Below are 18,511 nucleotides of genomic sequence, written 5' to 3' on the forward strand. Positions count from 1 at the left end.
TTAGATGGACACTTTCCAAGCCACCACCACTGCACACCCCCTACTATCAATGCTTTGTGAGCTTCTGTGTGTCTCAGCAAGTGCCTGATGAGGCTGTGAGCCCATCTGCCCTGGTCTGGAGCCTCCATTATTATGAATAATAGAGGCTCTAGTACTCACATATCTCCTACCTTGTGGAAATGACAGCTGTAAAAGCCCCATTTACACAAGGTTAAAGTATTGTTCACTCCTCTAGTAATTTTGCGTACATGACGCCTTTACTGCCACAATCCTCCCAAGGTAGGAAATGCACAACTTTCAGAGCTTCCATTGAGCACAGCAGTGCAGATGAGGGCTGGGCACTTGTTAGTCTGTGGGGTAGTTGATGAGCAGGCTTGTGAACATGTTATGGGCTAACGAGCCCATCTGTCCTCAGAACAGATGCCAAAGAGTCCATTCGACTCCAGGATCCAGGATCCAGTTGGGTGCCTACGACATCCCTGGTTCCAGGGTAAATTATCATTCATCTCCAGATGTGTGCTTGTGTGGTGTATGCATGTGTGAAAGAACACACATCAAAAAATTGTCACCCTTTCTCTTGCTGTTGCTGTTATATAAAACAGAGTGGTAAATGGAATGTGTCCCATGCCCCAACAGTTATCAATGCACTTCAATAACAATATTTTTTTTAACTTTTGTAAGTTCCTATTAATTAGTTGTAGTTGTATATGTTTTTTTAATATATTATTATTATTATTATTATTATTATTATTATTATTATTATTATTTCCTCCACCCACCTGCCTACATGCGATAGTCCTGGCATTCAGTAATTAAAATAAATCAAGGCAAAAAAATACAGGATACATTATTCACATGAACCAAACAGACCGATGTGCTACAGAGTGTTATGACATCTTCCAAACCCATGTCCAACAGGCATCCAATGAAACTCCTCTTAGGTCCTTCCAGAATTGAGCAATGACCAATCTGGTTGCCACCAACAAAAATCTAGCCAATGGCTTAACGGAACAGTTTTTGTTGTTTCCCAGAAATAGTCCTAAAAGTGCCCGCTCCAGAGTTCTCTCCAACTGCTGTCCAAGGATCTTATCAATTTCACCAATGACTTCAGTCCAAAACTTTGGCACTTTTACACAGGACCACCACATATGCTGGGTGGAACCTGGTTCCTTACATCCCCTCCAGCACAATCTTGACAATTCCTGGTGAACGTTTGCTAACCGAACAGGGGTCATGTACCATTTTTTGAAGAACCTACAAAGTTTGTTCCCTCGTATTAATAGATACTAATTTAAATGGGATTTTTTTCCAGCATTGAGTTCCATAACGTTTCCTCTATTTCTGTTTCCCAGTCCAGTTCCCATATTTGTTTTAAACTGTTGGTTGAGGCCATGTTTGAATCAATTAGCACTCTGTACATATGTGACACCAGGCCTCTCGGCTCCTTGCTTAGAAGTTTAAGTATGCATTCAAATGGTGTTAAATTTCTCAGTGTCTAGTCTTTAATATCCTCTCTCTTAATAAATGTACCTAATTGATACCATGCTAACCATGTTATTCCAGCTTCCTTCAGGGGAGTCCTCCAAAATTCCCTGGGAAGGGGCTGAGCATTCTCAGTAACATTCTTTCAGTCTGTACAGCCCCTTTTGTGTAAAGGCCATTACATCCATTGGGCAATCTTTGTTATGGAAGGGCAGATGACAATGTAGGGGGATCAGAGGGGATATCCCTGGTAATTTCAATTTTTGTGAAGCTGCCTTGGGTCCCAGTATTTGAAATACTGGGGGGGGATTGGTATAGTAGTACACACACCCCAATACTGGGGGGGGAGTGGTGTAGTAGTAGTAGTAGTAGTAGTAGTAGTAGTAGTAGTAGTAGTAGAAGAAGAAGAAGAAGAAGAAGAAGAAGAAGAAGAAGAAGAACAACAACAACAACAACAACAACAACAACAACAACCGGTACTGTAGATCTAGCCCCAGCCTCAAATTCATATCAGAATATATATTCAAGTCTCTATAGTTTTCAACCAAGCACCAAAAAGCAGGGAAATTGGGAGTTAAGGCTCACAAACCTTAACGCCACATCCTCCCTAAGGAGGCAGAAAGTGCCAGTGCCAGTGAAATTCTCATTTTCCCAAAGCAGACAAACCATGAGTACACGATGGAGAATATAATATGCAGAGGTGACTATGGGATTGTGGAAAACTGATGACAAACAACTGAGGGCCATTGACTTCTATTTTGTGTTCTTGAGACCAGCCCTTCCCCAGCCTGGTGCCCTCCAAAGGTGTTAGAGTACAACTCCCATCATTACAAGTAATTATGTCCCATGGTCAGGAATGTTGACATCCCAGCTTTTGGAGAAGACATGCCCAATGCAGCATTAATGAGGACAGTCACTGTTGTCATTAGGACTCAATTGAACGAGGCAGCTGTATGTCCTTATGCAGACAAGGTTGTTCTGTGTCCAAGGACCAGCACTGTCACTATGTCAACCAGGTGGCATTGGAATGGATGGAAACTGAGGGAAGGGCCTAACTGAGCACAGAGGAATTCACTGTTGATGAACTACACAAAATTAACCTACTTCCAACATTTTTACAATTTTAATAGTGTTTTTCTCTTCCTCACCCTTGCTCCTGTCCTGAAATGGAAGCCTCTGACCCACCAGAATGCGAGTAAAGACATTAAGATTTCATTGAGCCTCTGTTACTGGTCTCTCAAGGTCACAGAAGCCATCAAGCATTCCTGGTGAGGAGCATCCGAGAAGGAAGTCAGTGCAGGATTGTGATAAAATATTCCAGGAAGTCAGAGCTATTGGCTGATGGTGATTTATCAGGATAGGGTTGAAATGGCTTTGCTGCTCCCAGTAAATTGAAGGGAAAAACTTTCAAATTCTACCATTTTTGTATATTTATTTATTTATTTATTTATTACATTATTATACTGGCCATTAGCCAAGCGTACAATATATATATATATATATATATATATATATATATATATACATGTCTTGACTGCCTTTCAGGGCAGAGGCTGTGACAAGGCAGGTTACAATAATAACGTACATAAACTATTAAAAGCAATAAAATATTAAGATATTAAAAGCAATAAAAAAAACATATTCACATGAAAATAGCAATCAAAACCATAAAAACACCAGGGACAACAAGAGCAGCCATAACAGTATACATCATGGGAAGGCCATGGCAAAATAAAATGTTTTAAAAGCCTTCTTGAAACCCTGCAATTAAAACCATAAAATACAGCAAATATAGATAAATTTAAAAGGATAAACGTTTTTTGTTTTTTGTTTTAAAAAAAGGCAATATAAAACCAGCTAAATTAATATCAAGAGAAAGCCTGTGTAAAAATGTATGCTTTCTGTAGGCGTTTAAAAGATGTTATATTTTGCAGAAACAAACAAAAAAAAACAGGTTAGGTGTTATTAAAGGGATGAAGTTTTCCAGTGTAAAAAAGAAAGAAAAATCTTCCAAAGTGAAAACGATAATTGTTGAGCAAAAGATTTCTATTTGACACACACCAGCTAAAGCATTATGTGAAAGGTATGGCACATGCCCTATTTGCTGAAATTTCCTTCTACACTACATATTGAAATATTGCAGGGTCAGTTTTCTTAAGTTCCAGCTCATAGGGGTCTAGCTTCCAGCTCATTTTGAAGGATGTTTCTGTGTGTTATCTGAGGCTGCAATACTATAGAGTTCTTGGGCAATAAGCCTCATTGAAAAACATGGGTCTTACTTTTGAGTAAAAATGCATAGGACTGCACAGTAAGATTTTATTTTTCACCCCACAGATTAACAACATAATCCTCTGCATGTCTACCCTGAAGTAAGTCCTATGGGAGCAATGAGACTTACTCCCCGATATAGGATTGTAGTCTAAATTGATCAAGGTCATCTTCTGAAGGTGGTCAGTCCTATCATCAAACATATTCATTTTGGTCTCTGATTCCAGACCAGACCCTTTTATTTATGTTTTCAATTTCATTCATAAAAAAACAAATTCTGTTGGCTATCGAAGACATATGGTCCCTCCCTTGCCATTCTGATTGGGGGGGGGGGATATGGTTCAGATGTGACAAACAAGCTTTCATCAGTAATTATTTTGTAATTAGTCTTCTCTTAAGTTATCTAAAGTGTAGTGATTAATTCTGCTGATTCTAAAATCCCCTGTAGAACTTAGGAGCCAGTTGCAAAACTAATACCAAAGGATGTCATAAATATCCCCAGTAACATTAAGAGGTAGAAAGAGGACTTAGAAATAGACAAGGATCTTGAATACAAGTAGGGAAACCGTTTTGCAAATGACTGGTTGCCAATGCAATAAACCAAACAACTATACTACCACTATTATACCATGGTAGACTTGCTGCTGGTACTGCTTGCTTGCATGGGATGCAAAGCTGACATTGACAACTGTAGGGTCAGAAATCCTGATCCTCCACTTCACAAGTATCATAAGTCAGGAGACCTCATCGTTGGTGGTATTACTTCTTATGGTCTCCTTGTCTCCAGTCCGATAGCCTTCACTGAAGAACCCCCTCCAGAAATGTTGGATGAACTTGTGTAAGGACTGTTGTTCCTTTTATTTCTATGACCAGGGTATTAGAAATTAATAGAGCTGTAGAATAGGGGCATACTGGATTAGGCTGTAGGAAACAGGTGTATGTTGCTCCAGCAGCTATTAAACATTTGAATGATCAGATAAATTTTTGGTTCCCTTATAGAGCTGCTATATGGATTAAGGGACTGTCTACGGTTTTTAATGGTGTCCAAGGTACAGTTTTAGGAGCTCGTTTGCACATCCTACAATGTTTTCCGAATGCAATTATAGTGATGGAAATGGATACAAATACCAGGCTTTGGGTGTGAGTGCATGGATGGCTGCCTTCAATTTTAAGTTTAAGATTAATATCTATTAGGCTGTTCCTTATCTCCCTGAATCTAGTTGTCACAGTCCTTAGATGAAAATCTCCTTGTATTGTGCAGTCACCCCCTTACCCTTTTCAAAATGGATGGGATTCTGCAATAGCAATAAGAAATAAGGCAGAAGCCCTGTGTTATTTCTTTCCAAGACCCTTCCCCTCAGGCCTGTGCTTTGTGCTCATCTTGTTCCTTGGATATTCCTAATCAAAATGCTTTTCAGTTAGCTGCCGATTTAAGCAATTTCTATGTTGTTAAATATTGCACAGCCTGATCTGGTGTGCCACCTTCTCAATACTTTGGCAAGATAGAGCTGTGTTTCTTTGCTGCAGAGGGCACATCCATGCTACTATCAGGAAGTGGAGTCTGTGGAACATGAACTCTTTTGCAAAATTGATAATGGAGGTTGGCAGCCAACTGATCGTCCCTTATGAGTTCCATTACCAGACAGGACAGCCCAATTTTATTTTTAATGTTTGTTAAGAGATAACACCATCAGTATCATTCGCTCTGGCAATTTTATGTTGTTGTTGTTAGAGACACTGTGAATGATGAAGCTATGAGTGATTTCATATTGGGGGGATAAATTACATCAATTGCCTTTGCAGAACTGTATGTTTTGGTTGAAGATGTCTAGGAGTTCCTTCAGATGAGTGTTGCACACTCATTACCGGGCACTCACAGATCTTTGAAAGTCCATCTCATTACACTATCTACCTCCCACTTGTCTCCTGCCTCTTCTAGCCTTTTTCACATGCCAAAAAAGCACTCCAATAAGTCTGACTTATTTTTAAAGAGGGAAGTTGCTTCTATCTCCTGCTGTGTGCAGGAGAAGCAGCATAATCAAAACTAGGGCTGTGGTCTGCTTTCCTTTGGGTCAGAGAAGCGATAGTAAGGCGCCTGATTTGCCTTCAGAAAAGGCGGAGGTGGATCAGTTTGGGAGGGCTGCGGATTGAGGAGAAGAGGATCGCCTTAATCCGGAGCTTTGGATGCTGGTAAGTGGCGGGCAGGGGAACTCATTTGATGCTGCCACCGCTGCCGCAGACACTGCGGCGATGGCGATGGAGCTAGGTAAGGGGGCAGGGAGGAGGGAGGCTTAACTGTGTCCATCACGGTCCATCGCAGGCTTCAATTGGACCCCAGATTCAAGCAGAAGAGGCCATGGCCTTTTCTTCTACTTGAAGCCAGAGCCTCAATTGAAGCCTGCAACGGATGCAGGTAAGAGGGCAGGGGTGTTGGCCTACCTGGCGCTGGCGCCACTGTCCATGTGGCAATGGTGGCGGTGGAGCCAGGTAAGGGGGCAGGGAGGAGGGATGCTTACCTGCGTCCATCACGGTCCATTGCAGGCTTTAATTGAGGCCCCGGTTGAAGCCAGAAGTGAAGGCCACGGCCTCTTCCAGCTTCAAGCCGGGACCCCAATTGAAGCCCATGACAATGGACACAGGTAAGGGGGTGGGGTGTTGGCTTACCTGGTGCTGCCGCTGCTCCATGGATCTCGCTCCATGGAGCAGAGCGAGAGACGGGTGGATCGGCCCAAACCGTATCGGCCCGATCCGGAAGTTCTGGATCGGGCCACGAAGTGGATCGGGGGGTCTGTGCACAGCCCTAATCAAAACGGCCCAGAATATGGCCCATGTGCAAGTTGCTTACTTCCTCTTTCAAAAGAGGAAGTAATGAGGGAGAAATGTGCTGGTCGAAAAGCGATGGTAAGCAAATACAACTTTCCCCTATGTGATGACGGCTTGGGGCGAGGTTATCTGAAGGAACGCCTCGTCCCATATGTACATGCCCGGACCCTAAGGTTATCCTCAGGGGTCCTTCTCTGTGAGCCCCTGCCAAAGGAAGTGAGGAGGAGGGCCTTCTCTGCTGTGGCACCCTGGCTGTGGAATGAGCTCCCTAAGGAGGTTTGCTTGGCACCTACATTATATGCTTTTAGACGCCAGGTGAAGACCTTTTTATTCTCCCAGCATTTTAACAGTCTATAAATAAATTTTAACTTGGTGTTTTAAATTTGTAATTTTGCATTGCTGCTGTTCTTATCTGGTTGAGCTTTTATATTGTATTTTATAGTATGGTTTTATACTGTTGTTTTATACTTTGAATGTTTTTATTTTTTGTGAACCGCCCAGAGAGCTCCGGCTATAGGGCGGTATAGAAATGAAATGAAATAAATAAATAAATGATACTCTAGATTTCATCTAGGTTTGTGTATTGGCTACAATAAGGAATAGAAATACATACATTTAGGGGATTTTAGGGGCAGGGGAAACCTCCTTTGTTACATGACCTCTTAAAGGAATGATTTATATATTCAGGCCCCACCTTATCATTGTCAAGTGATCGACAGAAAACCATGCATTCACATGCAATCACATACACCACCACAATCAGCATTCTTTACAGGAATACTGATAACATTGAATCCAGATCTACTCATCCTCAAAGCAGAACAATTGAAATTAATGGAATTCAAATTAGTCATGACTAATTTCTGTCCCACTGGTTTCAGTGGGTCTAATCTGAGTAAATCAGGATCCATCCTATTTTTCCCTCTTAGGCCTCATCTACACCAAGCAGGATATTGCACTATGAAAGCGGAATGAAAGTGGTATATAAAAGGCAGGAGCCACACCAAGCAGGATATTGTGGTATGAAAGTGGTATGTGGTATGTGTCAATGGGCCCCAACAGTTGTCAGTGCACTTCAATACCGCTATAAAGCAGTAGTGTGGCTCCTGCCTTTTATATACCACTTTCATAGTGGAGTATCTTGCTTGGTGCAGATGAGGCCTAATTCTCTTTGATTTTGTCATTGACATAAATCATGCCGAACTTGTCCCATTGATTTCAATAGGTCTACTCCAAGTATAACTTAATCCAGATGCAGCGCAGTGTATTTCTGTAGCTTTTAAAGAGCACTTTCAAATGATCTTGCCTCACAGTACTAAACCTCCTATTAAAAAGGTACCATCTCCATAAATAATAAGGACGCTGGTGTGCTGAAGATGAACTCTGACATAGTTTGGGTTTTTTTCTTAGCGTAGGCCACCTTGGACAGAAGAGTACAAGAAGGATCACATTTAACTGCAGCAATATGACTAATGATGATGATGTGAAACACAGTGGCAATAATTAATATATGTGTGGAATATCCTGCCATTACAGAATGCAACTTTTGTTGTAGGGTATTTCCTAAGCATTACCAGCACATCCTGGCCTTGGCATTTGCAGTAAAGGAAATCAATGAAAACCCTCAGATCTTACCCAATATTACCTTGGGCTTCCACATCTATGATAGCTATGACAATGCAAGAAAGACCTATCATGCCACAATGCTACTGCTGACTACACTGGAAAACATTGTACCTAACTATGTATGTGATATCCAGAATAGATTAACAGCAGTTATTGGGGGACTAGATTCTGAAATCTCCCTATATGTCGCAAATATCTTGGATACCTATAAGACTCCACAGGTATGTTATTTGTGAAGCATGAGTATCTGCCACAATCACTTGTCCCTTTCCTTTCCAGTTCCATTCTTTTGTTTGGAGGCAGAAATGGTGCATTGTTTATGAATAGCATATGCTAGCTAAGACTATATATATATACATATACTGTATATTTTCAGTCATTAATCAAATCCAATTCAAATGCTTTGTTCATTGGATAGCCATGCAGCTAAAATAGCAGGGCATTGTTACAGTTTCACAAGCCTCATTTAAGCCATTCAGAATTTTAAACATTCCACTTCTTAACGTATTTTCTTTCAGATACAGTTCCCAACAAGCAATACCCTATATTTCCTCTGTGCCTCCGCATGTTCTTTTACACCAGTGAAATGGACCGCTAGTGCAACAGGAACTAGCAGTTGCTGAAATAGCCCAGAAACACTGACCTGCCCGTTACAGAAATAAGCACTGTTGCTTATTTTTAGTTGTTTCAGGAATTGCTAGTTGTTGGAGCCTTCACCGTCAATTCTATTGGTGCATGGATGCTGTAGGATCCTGTGTATGTAGAATCCTCTCCTGAATCGCCTGCTTCTATTAAACCTACCACACACACACACACACACACACACAAGCTCTGGAGCTAACAGAATCACCTGAGGTCCCAGATTTTCGATACCTATAAGACTCCACAGTTGGGTTATTTGGGGAACATGAGAATGTGCCACAACATTCACTTCTCCTTTTCCTTTCCGGTTCGATTTTGTTTTTTGGAGGCAGGAATGGGGCATTGTTTATGAATATCATATGCTGGCTAAGAAGATGGATAGACAGATAGATAGATCAGTCATATTTAGCCATGGAGTTGAAATAGCAGAACATTGGTATAGTTCCACAAGCCTCATTCAAGCCATTCAATATTTTAAACATTTCACTTCTTAATGCATTTTCTTTCAGAAATATTTCGCAATTGGTGCATGGGTACTGTAGGATACTACTCATTGCATTTGTATTGAAAAAAGAGTATGCAGATTCCAATTTGGCATGGCCTAACTCCATTGCAATTCTGATAGTAAGGAAAACCATTACCCCACCACCACCACCAGCAGCTCCACACACAAACACACTAAAACTCTGGAGGTAATGGGAGTTCCCCTTCATGCAAATTCATCCTGTGGGCTAATGTGGGAAATAATGCCAAATGTTGTTTGGCCCTAAGGATCCTTGCAGTTCTTTGACAGAATCACCTGAGGCCCCAGATTTTATGGAGACATATGCAGGTACAGCACTGTGAATGGGTGGCAACAGAAGCAGTACTCCTTCTCTTTGTTTTACTCAAAATTGAATTGGAATCGGACTTAGTCATACTTAAATTAGACCCATTGAAATAAATAGGAGGTAAGCCCATCAGGATTTCTTTACATTCTTTAGAATTCAATAGGTTAAACTCTTAAGAATTACTAAGGCCTTAGCTAGACTTAAGGTTTATCCCAGGGTCATCCCGTGGTCATCCCTGCCTGCTCCCGGGATATCCTGTGTGTCATTTACATGAACAGGAATGACCCCAGGATGATCCTGGGATAAACCTTAGGTCTAGCTAAGGCCTAAGTCTGGATGTAATCCAATGTCCCTGGAAAGACCATATACCATGACGTACCATCCTTCCATTGAGGCCCTTATCCTTGAATGCACTCGATGGCCATAGTATACTCAGTATTCTCTTAGATTAGACTGCTATCTAACCAACCATTTTGTTCCCAACCAGATGTCCATTAAATGTATTTACATTTTTTAGAAAATAAGAAAATGACTCCATATATGACCTTCTCCCCCTCTACTGAAAATTTCTCCTTAGCTAATATATGGCCCTGCTCCCATGATGAACACTAAAACTCCAGGCCTTCCATTCTACCAGTTGGCCCCTCAGGAAAGTCTTCAGTATGAGGGGATTCTCTCTTTGCTTCTCCTGTTCAGATGGACATGGATTGGAATTGTTGTTATGGATAATGATAATGGAGAAAGATTTCTACAAGTGGTCGTTCCACTGTTTTCTAAGTGGGGTGTCTGTTTTGCCTTCATAGAAAGAAGCCCCAAATTAGGTTTTGACACTAAAATTAGTGATGCATTTCTACAGGGGGCAAAAATACATGATAACGTGATGGGCAGCAAAGCTAATGTAGTGGCAGTCCATGGAGAATCTTATTCCATGGTGATATTTCTCTTCCTTCCATATGTATCAGAACAAGAGGTCATGGGAAAGGAAGTCAAAGGGAAAGTATGGATAGTAACAGCTCAGTTTGAGTTTACTTCAGTTGTCCTACAAAGGAATTGGGATACAGAAATATTCCATGGTGCCATATCCCTCAGGATCCACTCCAGTGACCTACCAGGATTTCAGCAGTTTCTTGAGAGCAGAAACCCTTTTAACTCTAAAGAAGATGGTTTCATCAGGGATTTCTGGCAACATGCCTTTGGCTGTTTATTCCCAGATAGTATTGTGGGCAAGGTGAATTGGAACATTTGCACAGGGGAGGAGAAGCTCGACAGCCTTCCTGGATCGTTCTTTGAAATGAGCACAATTGGACACAGCTACAGCATCTACAATGCTGTCTATGTGGTAGCCCATGCCCTACATCATGCCATGTCCTCTTCTAAAGCTGAGCATGGTACACTGGTGGATGCAGTGGAACCCAAACTTCACAATCTTCATTTTGGGCAGGTAATGGGCTCAAGCCCTCATATAACAAGGCACTCAATGTTGTGTTTTATTTCCCCCCAAAGTATTCTTAACATTTTCATCTTCCTTCCCTTACCCCTACTAAAAATAATAGAATATTCCCTATTTCAGTCAGTTATTATGCTTTCCTCTTGGTCCTTTGGGAATATTTGTTATTACCAGTGCAGTTTCTAATTTTACTGATTCACATGGCATCCCCTCATTAAATCTCTTGGTCATATAGGATGGGTAGTTCCCCCAGAAGCCTTCTCCAGGGCTTGCCTTAAGGGTGGGCCAGTTGGCACCCAGGGTGCCAAGCTAGTGGTGGTGGGAGGGGCAACTTGAGCTAAGTGAGTGGGCTTTTTTTCTTCACATGTAATGACTACAGTGAGCTACAGTGGCAGAAATCAGGTGACATTAACCTTGCTTTCAAGGTTCTGCAGGTTCTTTAGATACTTACTACAAGAATTATCTTCCTTCAATTAGCTTTTATAATATGTTTCTTTTTCAATTTCTACTTTGATGTCATTTCTGCTAGGTAAAAAAAACATTGGAATACAGCTGTACTTTGAGGCAGCATGACTTGGGATTGGAAAAAGCACCCCCATATGGGTAGTGCACCAGACCCATGCCAAATGACCAATTATTCTTGCCACTGGCAAGTGGTGTTCAGCCGCCCACTCCCTCACTGAGCTGTCATTTTGTGTTAAAATGGTGGATCAGCCTTTTTTTGTAAAGGGGCTATTTAAGTAACAATACCGGGGCCTGCAGCTATGCAGGAAAATGGTGGATCTGTCATAAAATGGCGGATCTGCTACAAAATGGCCTCTGAACCTCAGATTAGAATATCTGAGGTTCAAACCTTGCACAGCCCTTTTCCAGCTGGCAGTGGCTGCTGGTGCTGGAGTATCATTGGGAGAACTGATAAGAATAAGTTTAGGCATCAGGAGCTTTAAGTAGAGCTGTGTGCTCTGCTCTGAAAATTCAAAGCTTTAATGGAGCTTCGACAAAGTTTCAAGTTTTTGTAGCAGAGACAGAATAGTTTAAAACTTCATGAATACCCATGGAGTGGAGAGGAGCCCCGTTGGAGCTTTGATCTGTTTTCAGATAACTATTTCGTTATAGTAGGGTGACCATACGAAAAGGAGGACAGTGCTCCCGTATCTTTAACAGTTGCATTGAAAAGGAAATTTCAACAGATGTCATTTGTATATATGGGGAACCTGGTGAAATTTCCTCTTTATCACATCAGTTAAAGCTGCAAGTGCCCTGCCCTCTTTTAAATCTGGACACTCTAGTATAGCTCCTGCAGCTTTAACATTTGTGATGAAGAGGAAATTTCACCAGGTTCCCCATATATACAAATGACACTTGCTGAAATTCCCTTTTCTATGCAACTGTTAAAGATACAGGAGCCCTGTCCTCCTTTCATATGGTCACCATAGTTATAGTCTATGGAAATTAACAAGCATCCCGCAAGTACCAGAAGAGCAGAGAGGTGGGCTGGCAGAGAGAGGCTGGCAGAAAGCAAACAAGAGGCTGGGATGTAGTTGCGTGGGCTTGGTGGGTCAACCCCACAATGCTATGGCATACTTGCTCCCATTGCTCCATGACCATAGCCACCTGCTGCCTTTCCTTCTCTGTGCTCAACTTGCAGGGCTGGTTTGTGCATTTCTGGCTCTGAATCAAGACAATCCTTGTGTCAGTTATGTCACTGGTTGCTTTGCTTCCTCTGTGCCTCCCCACATAGCTACCTGCTGCCTCTCTGCCAGCCTGTCTCTGGAGGTCACCTTGAGCATGACGGTAGGGGACTTTTAAGATCCCTTACCCCAAAGTAAACATAAGAAAATAATGTTGATGCTAGATCTTGATTTCAAGTTGTGTCCTTTTTAGCCCATGAAGAACTAAATTTAGTCTTTTCTAAATCCTGCATTTTCTTTTTCACTCTAGCTGCAACCATTTCTAAAATGGGTCTCATTTAACAACAGTGCAGGGGACAAAATATCCTTCAGCGAGAATGGTGAGCTAGTTGTTGGATTGGATGTGATCAACTGGATGATTTTTTCCAACCAATCATTTCAGAGGGTGAGAGTGGGGAGGGTGGATCCCGAGGCTCCCATAGGTCAAGTGTTCACCATTGATGAGGAGGCCATAACATGGAATGGCTGGTTTAATCAGGTAGGCTCCAAATATCAGCTATTTGGAAAGAGACCCTGTTATAAACGAACAACTGTTGTGATGTCTACAGTAATTTTATTGTACAATAATAAACACTCAGAACGGAAGGATAATGTGTGAGGATATAAAATAAACGAAGAGCTGCATGGTTCTGCTCTCCCAGTAACTTTGTTTATGGAGAAAATGCTGGAACAACTTTTAATGAGATCAAAGTTAAATTTCTAATGTTTTGAACAGGTCTTTCACAGAAATTAGAGGTCCTGTGAAATCCAAGAGTGGAAAGCAGTTGCAGTGTGGCACTCCCTGGACTGAATGACAGCACTTGTAGATAATATGGTTGATTCACTGGGGAAGATGAGACCAAATCAATCTGTTTCTCCTTGTTCTATCAAAGGGCCCAAACAGAGACTGTCTGCTGGTTCTGTTCACTGTAGCGCTGGACAAACCAATGACATGTCTCAGAAAACCCCCTAGCTAAAAGTTCCCAGGTGAAAAGATATTAAAAAATAAAAACACTTTAATTGAGCCCAGAACCTTCTGGGTAAAATACAGAAGGGGGCTCAAAGTTTAAAGATTCCATGCTCCATATTCCTTCATTATATTGTTTCTTTTCATTTTTCCAAATAGTCTCGGCCTCTTTCTCAGTGTACTGAGAGTTGTCAGCCTGGTTCTCACAAGAAAATGAAGGAGGGGAAGCCATTTTGCTGCTATGATTGCATCCTATGTCCAGAAGGGAAGATTTCAAACCAGGAGGGTGAGAAATATACTGTAGACATTTATATATAAAAAAAGAATATCTATAATAGAGAACAATGTATAAAATTATCCATATATCAGAGTTTCTTCAATATTGATCAAAAGGTTGTGTAAAGAGGGCCTGGAAGGAAGCTGCAAAACCAGAAAGAATTTGGCAGGGATCTTCGACTGCATGTCTTTGAGCATTTCTACACAAGGCTTTCATTGTGTGCTCATGATTGGTGAGTTACATTTTACACAATGCCATTGTGTAAGACCAGTGTATAAAATTATCCATATATCAGAATTTTCTTCAGTATTGATCAAAAGGTTGCATTAATAGAGCCAGGAAGGAAAAGGAACCTCTCGTGCAAGCACTGAGTCATTACTGACTCTTGGAGGGACGCCAGCTTTCGCTGATGTTTTCTTGGCAGGCCTTATAGCGGGGTGGTTTGCCGTTGCCTTTCTCGGCTGTTATTACCTTTCCCCCAGCTAACTGGGTACTCATTTTACCAACCTCGGGAGGATGGAAGGCTGTCGACCTGAGCCAGCTGCCTGAAACCAGCTTCTGCTGGGATCGAACTCAGGCCATAGGGAGAGTTTCAGCTGCAGAAACTGCTGCTTTACCACTCTGTGCCACACAAAGCTACAAAAACAGAAAGAATCTGGCAGGCATCTTGGACCGCATGTCTTTGAGCATTTCTACACAAGGCTTTTATTGTGTGCTCGTAATTGGTCAGTTACATTCTACACCATGCCATTCACCTCCAGGGATCTCCTCCGATGCTTTCTGGACATTATAGCAGTTTGATTCCCAACACAGACAACGTGAGAAGAAATTATTTACAGAGAATTTCAGGAAGCCGAAAACACCTAGATGAAACCATGTGAAAAGGACTGGATCTTAATCCTGCAAGGAATCTAGAGGCTCAAGCCCCAGTAAGGGTACAGGATTTTAGCCTTGTGTAGAAATGTTCTCAGAGATCATTGGGAGAACTAAATAAATCCAGAAAATAACAATGACAAAAGGATCTGAGTAGCCCATTGGTGGGTGGTTCTGGTGATAACTAAAGAGAGAACACACATTCCAAATCTGCTGTCCAGCTTCCATACTACTTGGCATAACAAAATTGCATGTTTCATTGACCATTGCTTCATGGGAAAGTCCATTTTCTATTAGACGTAACAGCCGTTGTTCATTCCATTGTCAGCTTGAGAGCTGGAATCTATTTTGCGGAGTTCATGTCTTTGAACAGAGATAATAAGCTTCAACAAATGAAGAACAAGATATAGGGTGAACGTGGGCATGTCTAGACCATGCCTAAACCCAGGGATCATCGCAGCAGCATCCCTGTGCATCCACATGAAGCACAGGGGATCCCAGGGGCAGGGAGAGAAGATCCCTCCATTCCCCCAGGATAAGTGGGACAGCTTTTAGCCCAATTTTTCAGTTTTGGGACCATCCAGGTGTGGGCGGCTGTCCCAGCTTCATCTTGCATCCTCATGACTTAATGTGAGGGGACAGGAACCAGGCACGGGGCACTGAACTCTTCAGGCACTCTGTGTCCATCAGTGGGGGTGGGGGAGGGAGCTGGAGCGGGTGTTGTTGTTTTACTAACCTTTTTGTTGGAGCGCACGTGCGCTCATCTTCAGTAAAGGAAAAGAAGGAAAGAAAATGGCAAGCGTAACATCTTCCTCCTTCCCTGGATGTCACGCACCACGTGTGGACAAAGGGGAGGATCTCATGATCAGCATATCATGAGATCCTCCCCTTTCCCTCCCCTGGTGTAGACATGCCCCCAAATGAAAAGAAGGACAGGGCTCTTGCCTCTTTTATCAATTGTATTAAAAGGGGAATTTTAGCAGGTGTCATTTTTATGCATGAAGCACCTGGTGAAATTCCCTCTTCATCATAATAGATAAAGTTGAAGAGGTATACTAGAGTGACCAGATATTTAAAAAAAGAGGATAGTGCTATACTACTATTAAAGATACAGTAACCCTGTCCTCCTTTTCATATGATCCCTCTAACAAGATAGTCACTCATTAACAGAGTCAGCTAATCAGGCAGTTTTGCTAGGCAAAAATCACCCATAGCCACAGGGTAATAACAGAAAAGAAGGGAATATCTCACTCATATAAATTGGTTGAGAACAGGACTTGGAAGATGCTGCTATAATCACTATGGAAATGAATGGTTACTGAGTAGCTGGTTGATATCACCAATCACAGAAGCCTGCCCAGTACCCTTCTGGCTCTAGAAGGTTCTAGAAGGGTCCTGCCTGCCTGCCTGCCTGCCTGCCTGCCTTCATTTTCTCTTCCCTCCATTCCAACATGAAAGCTGTAGACAGTTTTGCCAATCAAACCACCTCAACCTCCCCCAAGTTCTTAAACATTGGTTGTGAAAGTTGTTAGGGATGTGGAGCATGGCTTTACTGTCTCAGCTGGCTTATTTCCATCCTTAAAGCACAAGACAAAAGTCCAGTTCACACAATCATGGTTGGGGGAATAAGTCAGAGTGGCAAATTTCCCCTGCTTAGCATGCCGTTCTCATTCCAGCAGAATTTGCATCATTACCCTTGCCATCATTGCAGCTTGCCACATTGTGCAAACACAGTGATAGTGGCTTGCTGCTGTGGTTAACAAACCACTCAGAACTCATGGGCTGTTTTAGTGTCCTGGATTGGCATGTTAACCACAGCAATATGCCACCTGTTGCTGAGTTTTAATGACCTGGCAAGTCATTCCAAGGAAGTGACCGACATGTGCAATAGGGGAAATAAGCCACTGTGGCTTATTTACCCCCATCATGATCATCTGAAGCAGACCACACCTTTAAACCAGCCCCTTCCATATTTCATATCATGAGTAGAAACAATATCCACTGATTTCCATAGAAAATGTTTGGATGTGTGTGAGAAGTGGAGTTTTGAAATATATTTATAGCATATTTAAGTGTGTTTGTGTGTGAATTGAAGACCACCTCTTTTCTTTTTTCAGATGCAAATGACTGTATGGAATGTTCAGCCAAAGACTATCCAAGCATAAAGAAAGATTTCTGTATCCCGAAGAGAGTAACTTTCTTGTCTTATAGAGAACCTTTGGGGCTCAGTTTAGCCTCATTTGCTCTTTCCTTTTCTTTTATCACAGCTCTGGTGCTGGGAACATTTATAAAGCACCACAATACTCCCATAATCATAGCCAATAACCGGGACCTAACCTACACTCTCCTCATCTCCCTCCTGCTCTGCTTCCTTTGTGCATTGCTATTCATTGGTCGTCCTCAGGAGGTGACATGTCTCCTCCGCCAAACAGCCTTTGGCCTCATCTTCTCAGTGGCTGTTTCATGTGTGCTGGCAAAAACCATCATGGTAGTTCTGGCTTTTATGGCCACCAGGCCTGGATCCAGGATCAGGAAGTGGTTGGGGAAGGAGCTGGCCAGCTCCATTGTGGTTTCCTGCTCCCTCAACCAAGTAGGCATCTGTACTGGGTGGCTGGCAACCTCTGCCCCATTCCCAGATGAGGACATGCATTCAGGAACTGAGGAAATTATACTGGAATGTAATGATGGGTCCGAGACGCTGTTTTACTGTGTCCTGGGCTACATGGGCTTCCTGGCAATGTTGAGCTTGACAGTAGCTTTCCTTGCCAGGAAGTTGCCTGACAGTTTCAACGAAGCCAAGTTTATCACTTTCAGCATGTTGGTCTTTTGCAGTGTGTGGTTATCCTTTGTTCCCACCTACCTAAGCACCAAGGGAAAAGACATGGTAGCCGTGGAGATCTTTTCTATCATAGCCTCAAGTGCTGGGTTGCTGGGTTGTATCTTTTTGCCTAAATGTTTCATTATTGTGTTGAGGCCTGAGTTGAACAACAAGGGACAACTAATCAGAAAGAAATTCTGAAATATACCCGGCTCTAGGTAGGGATGGATAAAATCACCCATTTTTGGCTTCGATGGACATTAGTTCTAGGTTATATTTTCATTCAGATCAAGATGTGTGCTTTTTTGCAATAGTGTGCATGTGTGAAAACTCTCACATAGAAAAATTGTCAGTTTCCCTTGCTGTTATTGTTATATAAATCTTCCTCACAGGTCTCCAAATTTTCCCATACTGAAATATTAATTCAGAAAAATGAATCAGACTTATTTATTTATTTACTACATTTTTATACCGCCCAATAGCCGAAGCTCTCTGGGCGGTTCACAAAAATTAAAACCATAATAAAAACAACCAACAGGTTAAAAGCACAACTACAAAATACAGTATAAAAAGCACAACCAGGATAAAACCACGCAGCAAAATTGATATAAGATTAAAATACAGAGTTAAAACAGTAAAATTTAAATTTAAGTTAAAATTAAGTGTTAAAATACTGAGAGAATAAAAAGGTCTTCAGCTGGCGACGAAAGGAGTACAGTGTAGGCACCAGGCAGACCTCTCTGGGGAGCTCATTCCACAGCTGGGGTGCCACAGCAGAGAAAGCCCTC

The 18,511-nt window shown here is 42.0% G+C and overlaps 1 protein-coding gene across 1 annotated transcript; it reads left to right on the forward strand.

The window, feature by feature from the left end:
* Positions 1–4,379: 4,379 nt before the first annotated feature.
* LOC134405606 (vomeronasal type-2 receptor 26-like) lies at positions 4,380–17,924 on the forward strand. Its single transcript, XM_063136847.1, has 6 exons — positions 4,380–4,588; positions 8,129–8,420; positions 10,249–11,112; positions 13,060–13,287; positions 13,915–14,041; positions 17,023–17,924. Exons 1-6 carry the CDS (start codon positions 4,380–4,382, stop codon positions 17,922–17,924), a joined length of 2,622 nt encoding a protein of 873 aa, XP_062992917.1.
* Positions 17,925–18,511: the final 587 nt, after the last annotated feature.

The sequence above is a fragment of the Elgaria multicarinata genome, chromosome 11, assembly GCF_023053635.1.
Source record: "Elgaria multicarinata webbii isolate HBS135686 ecotype San Diego chromosome 11, rElgMul1.1.pri, whole genome shotgun sequence".
Classification (NCBI taxonomy): Eukaryota; Metazoa; Chordata; class Lepidosauria; order Squamata; family Anguidae; genus Elgaria; species Elgaria multicarinata.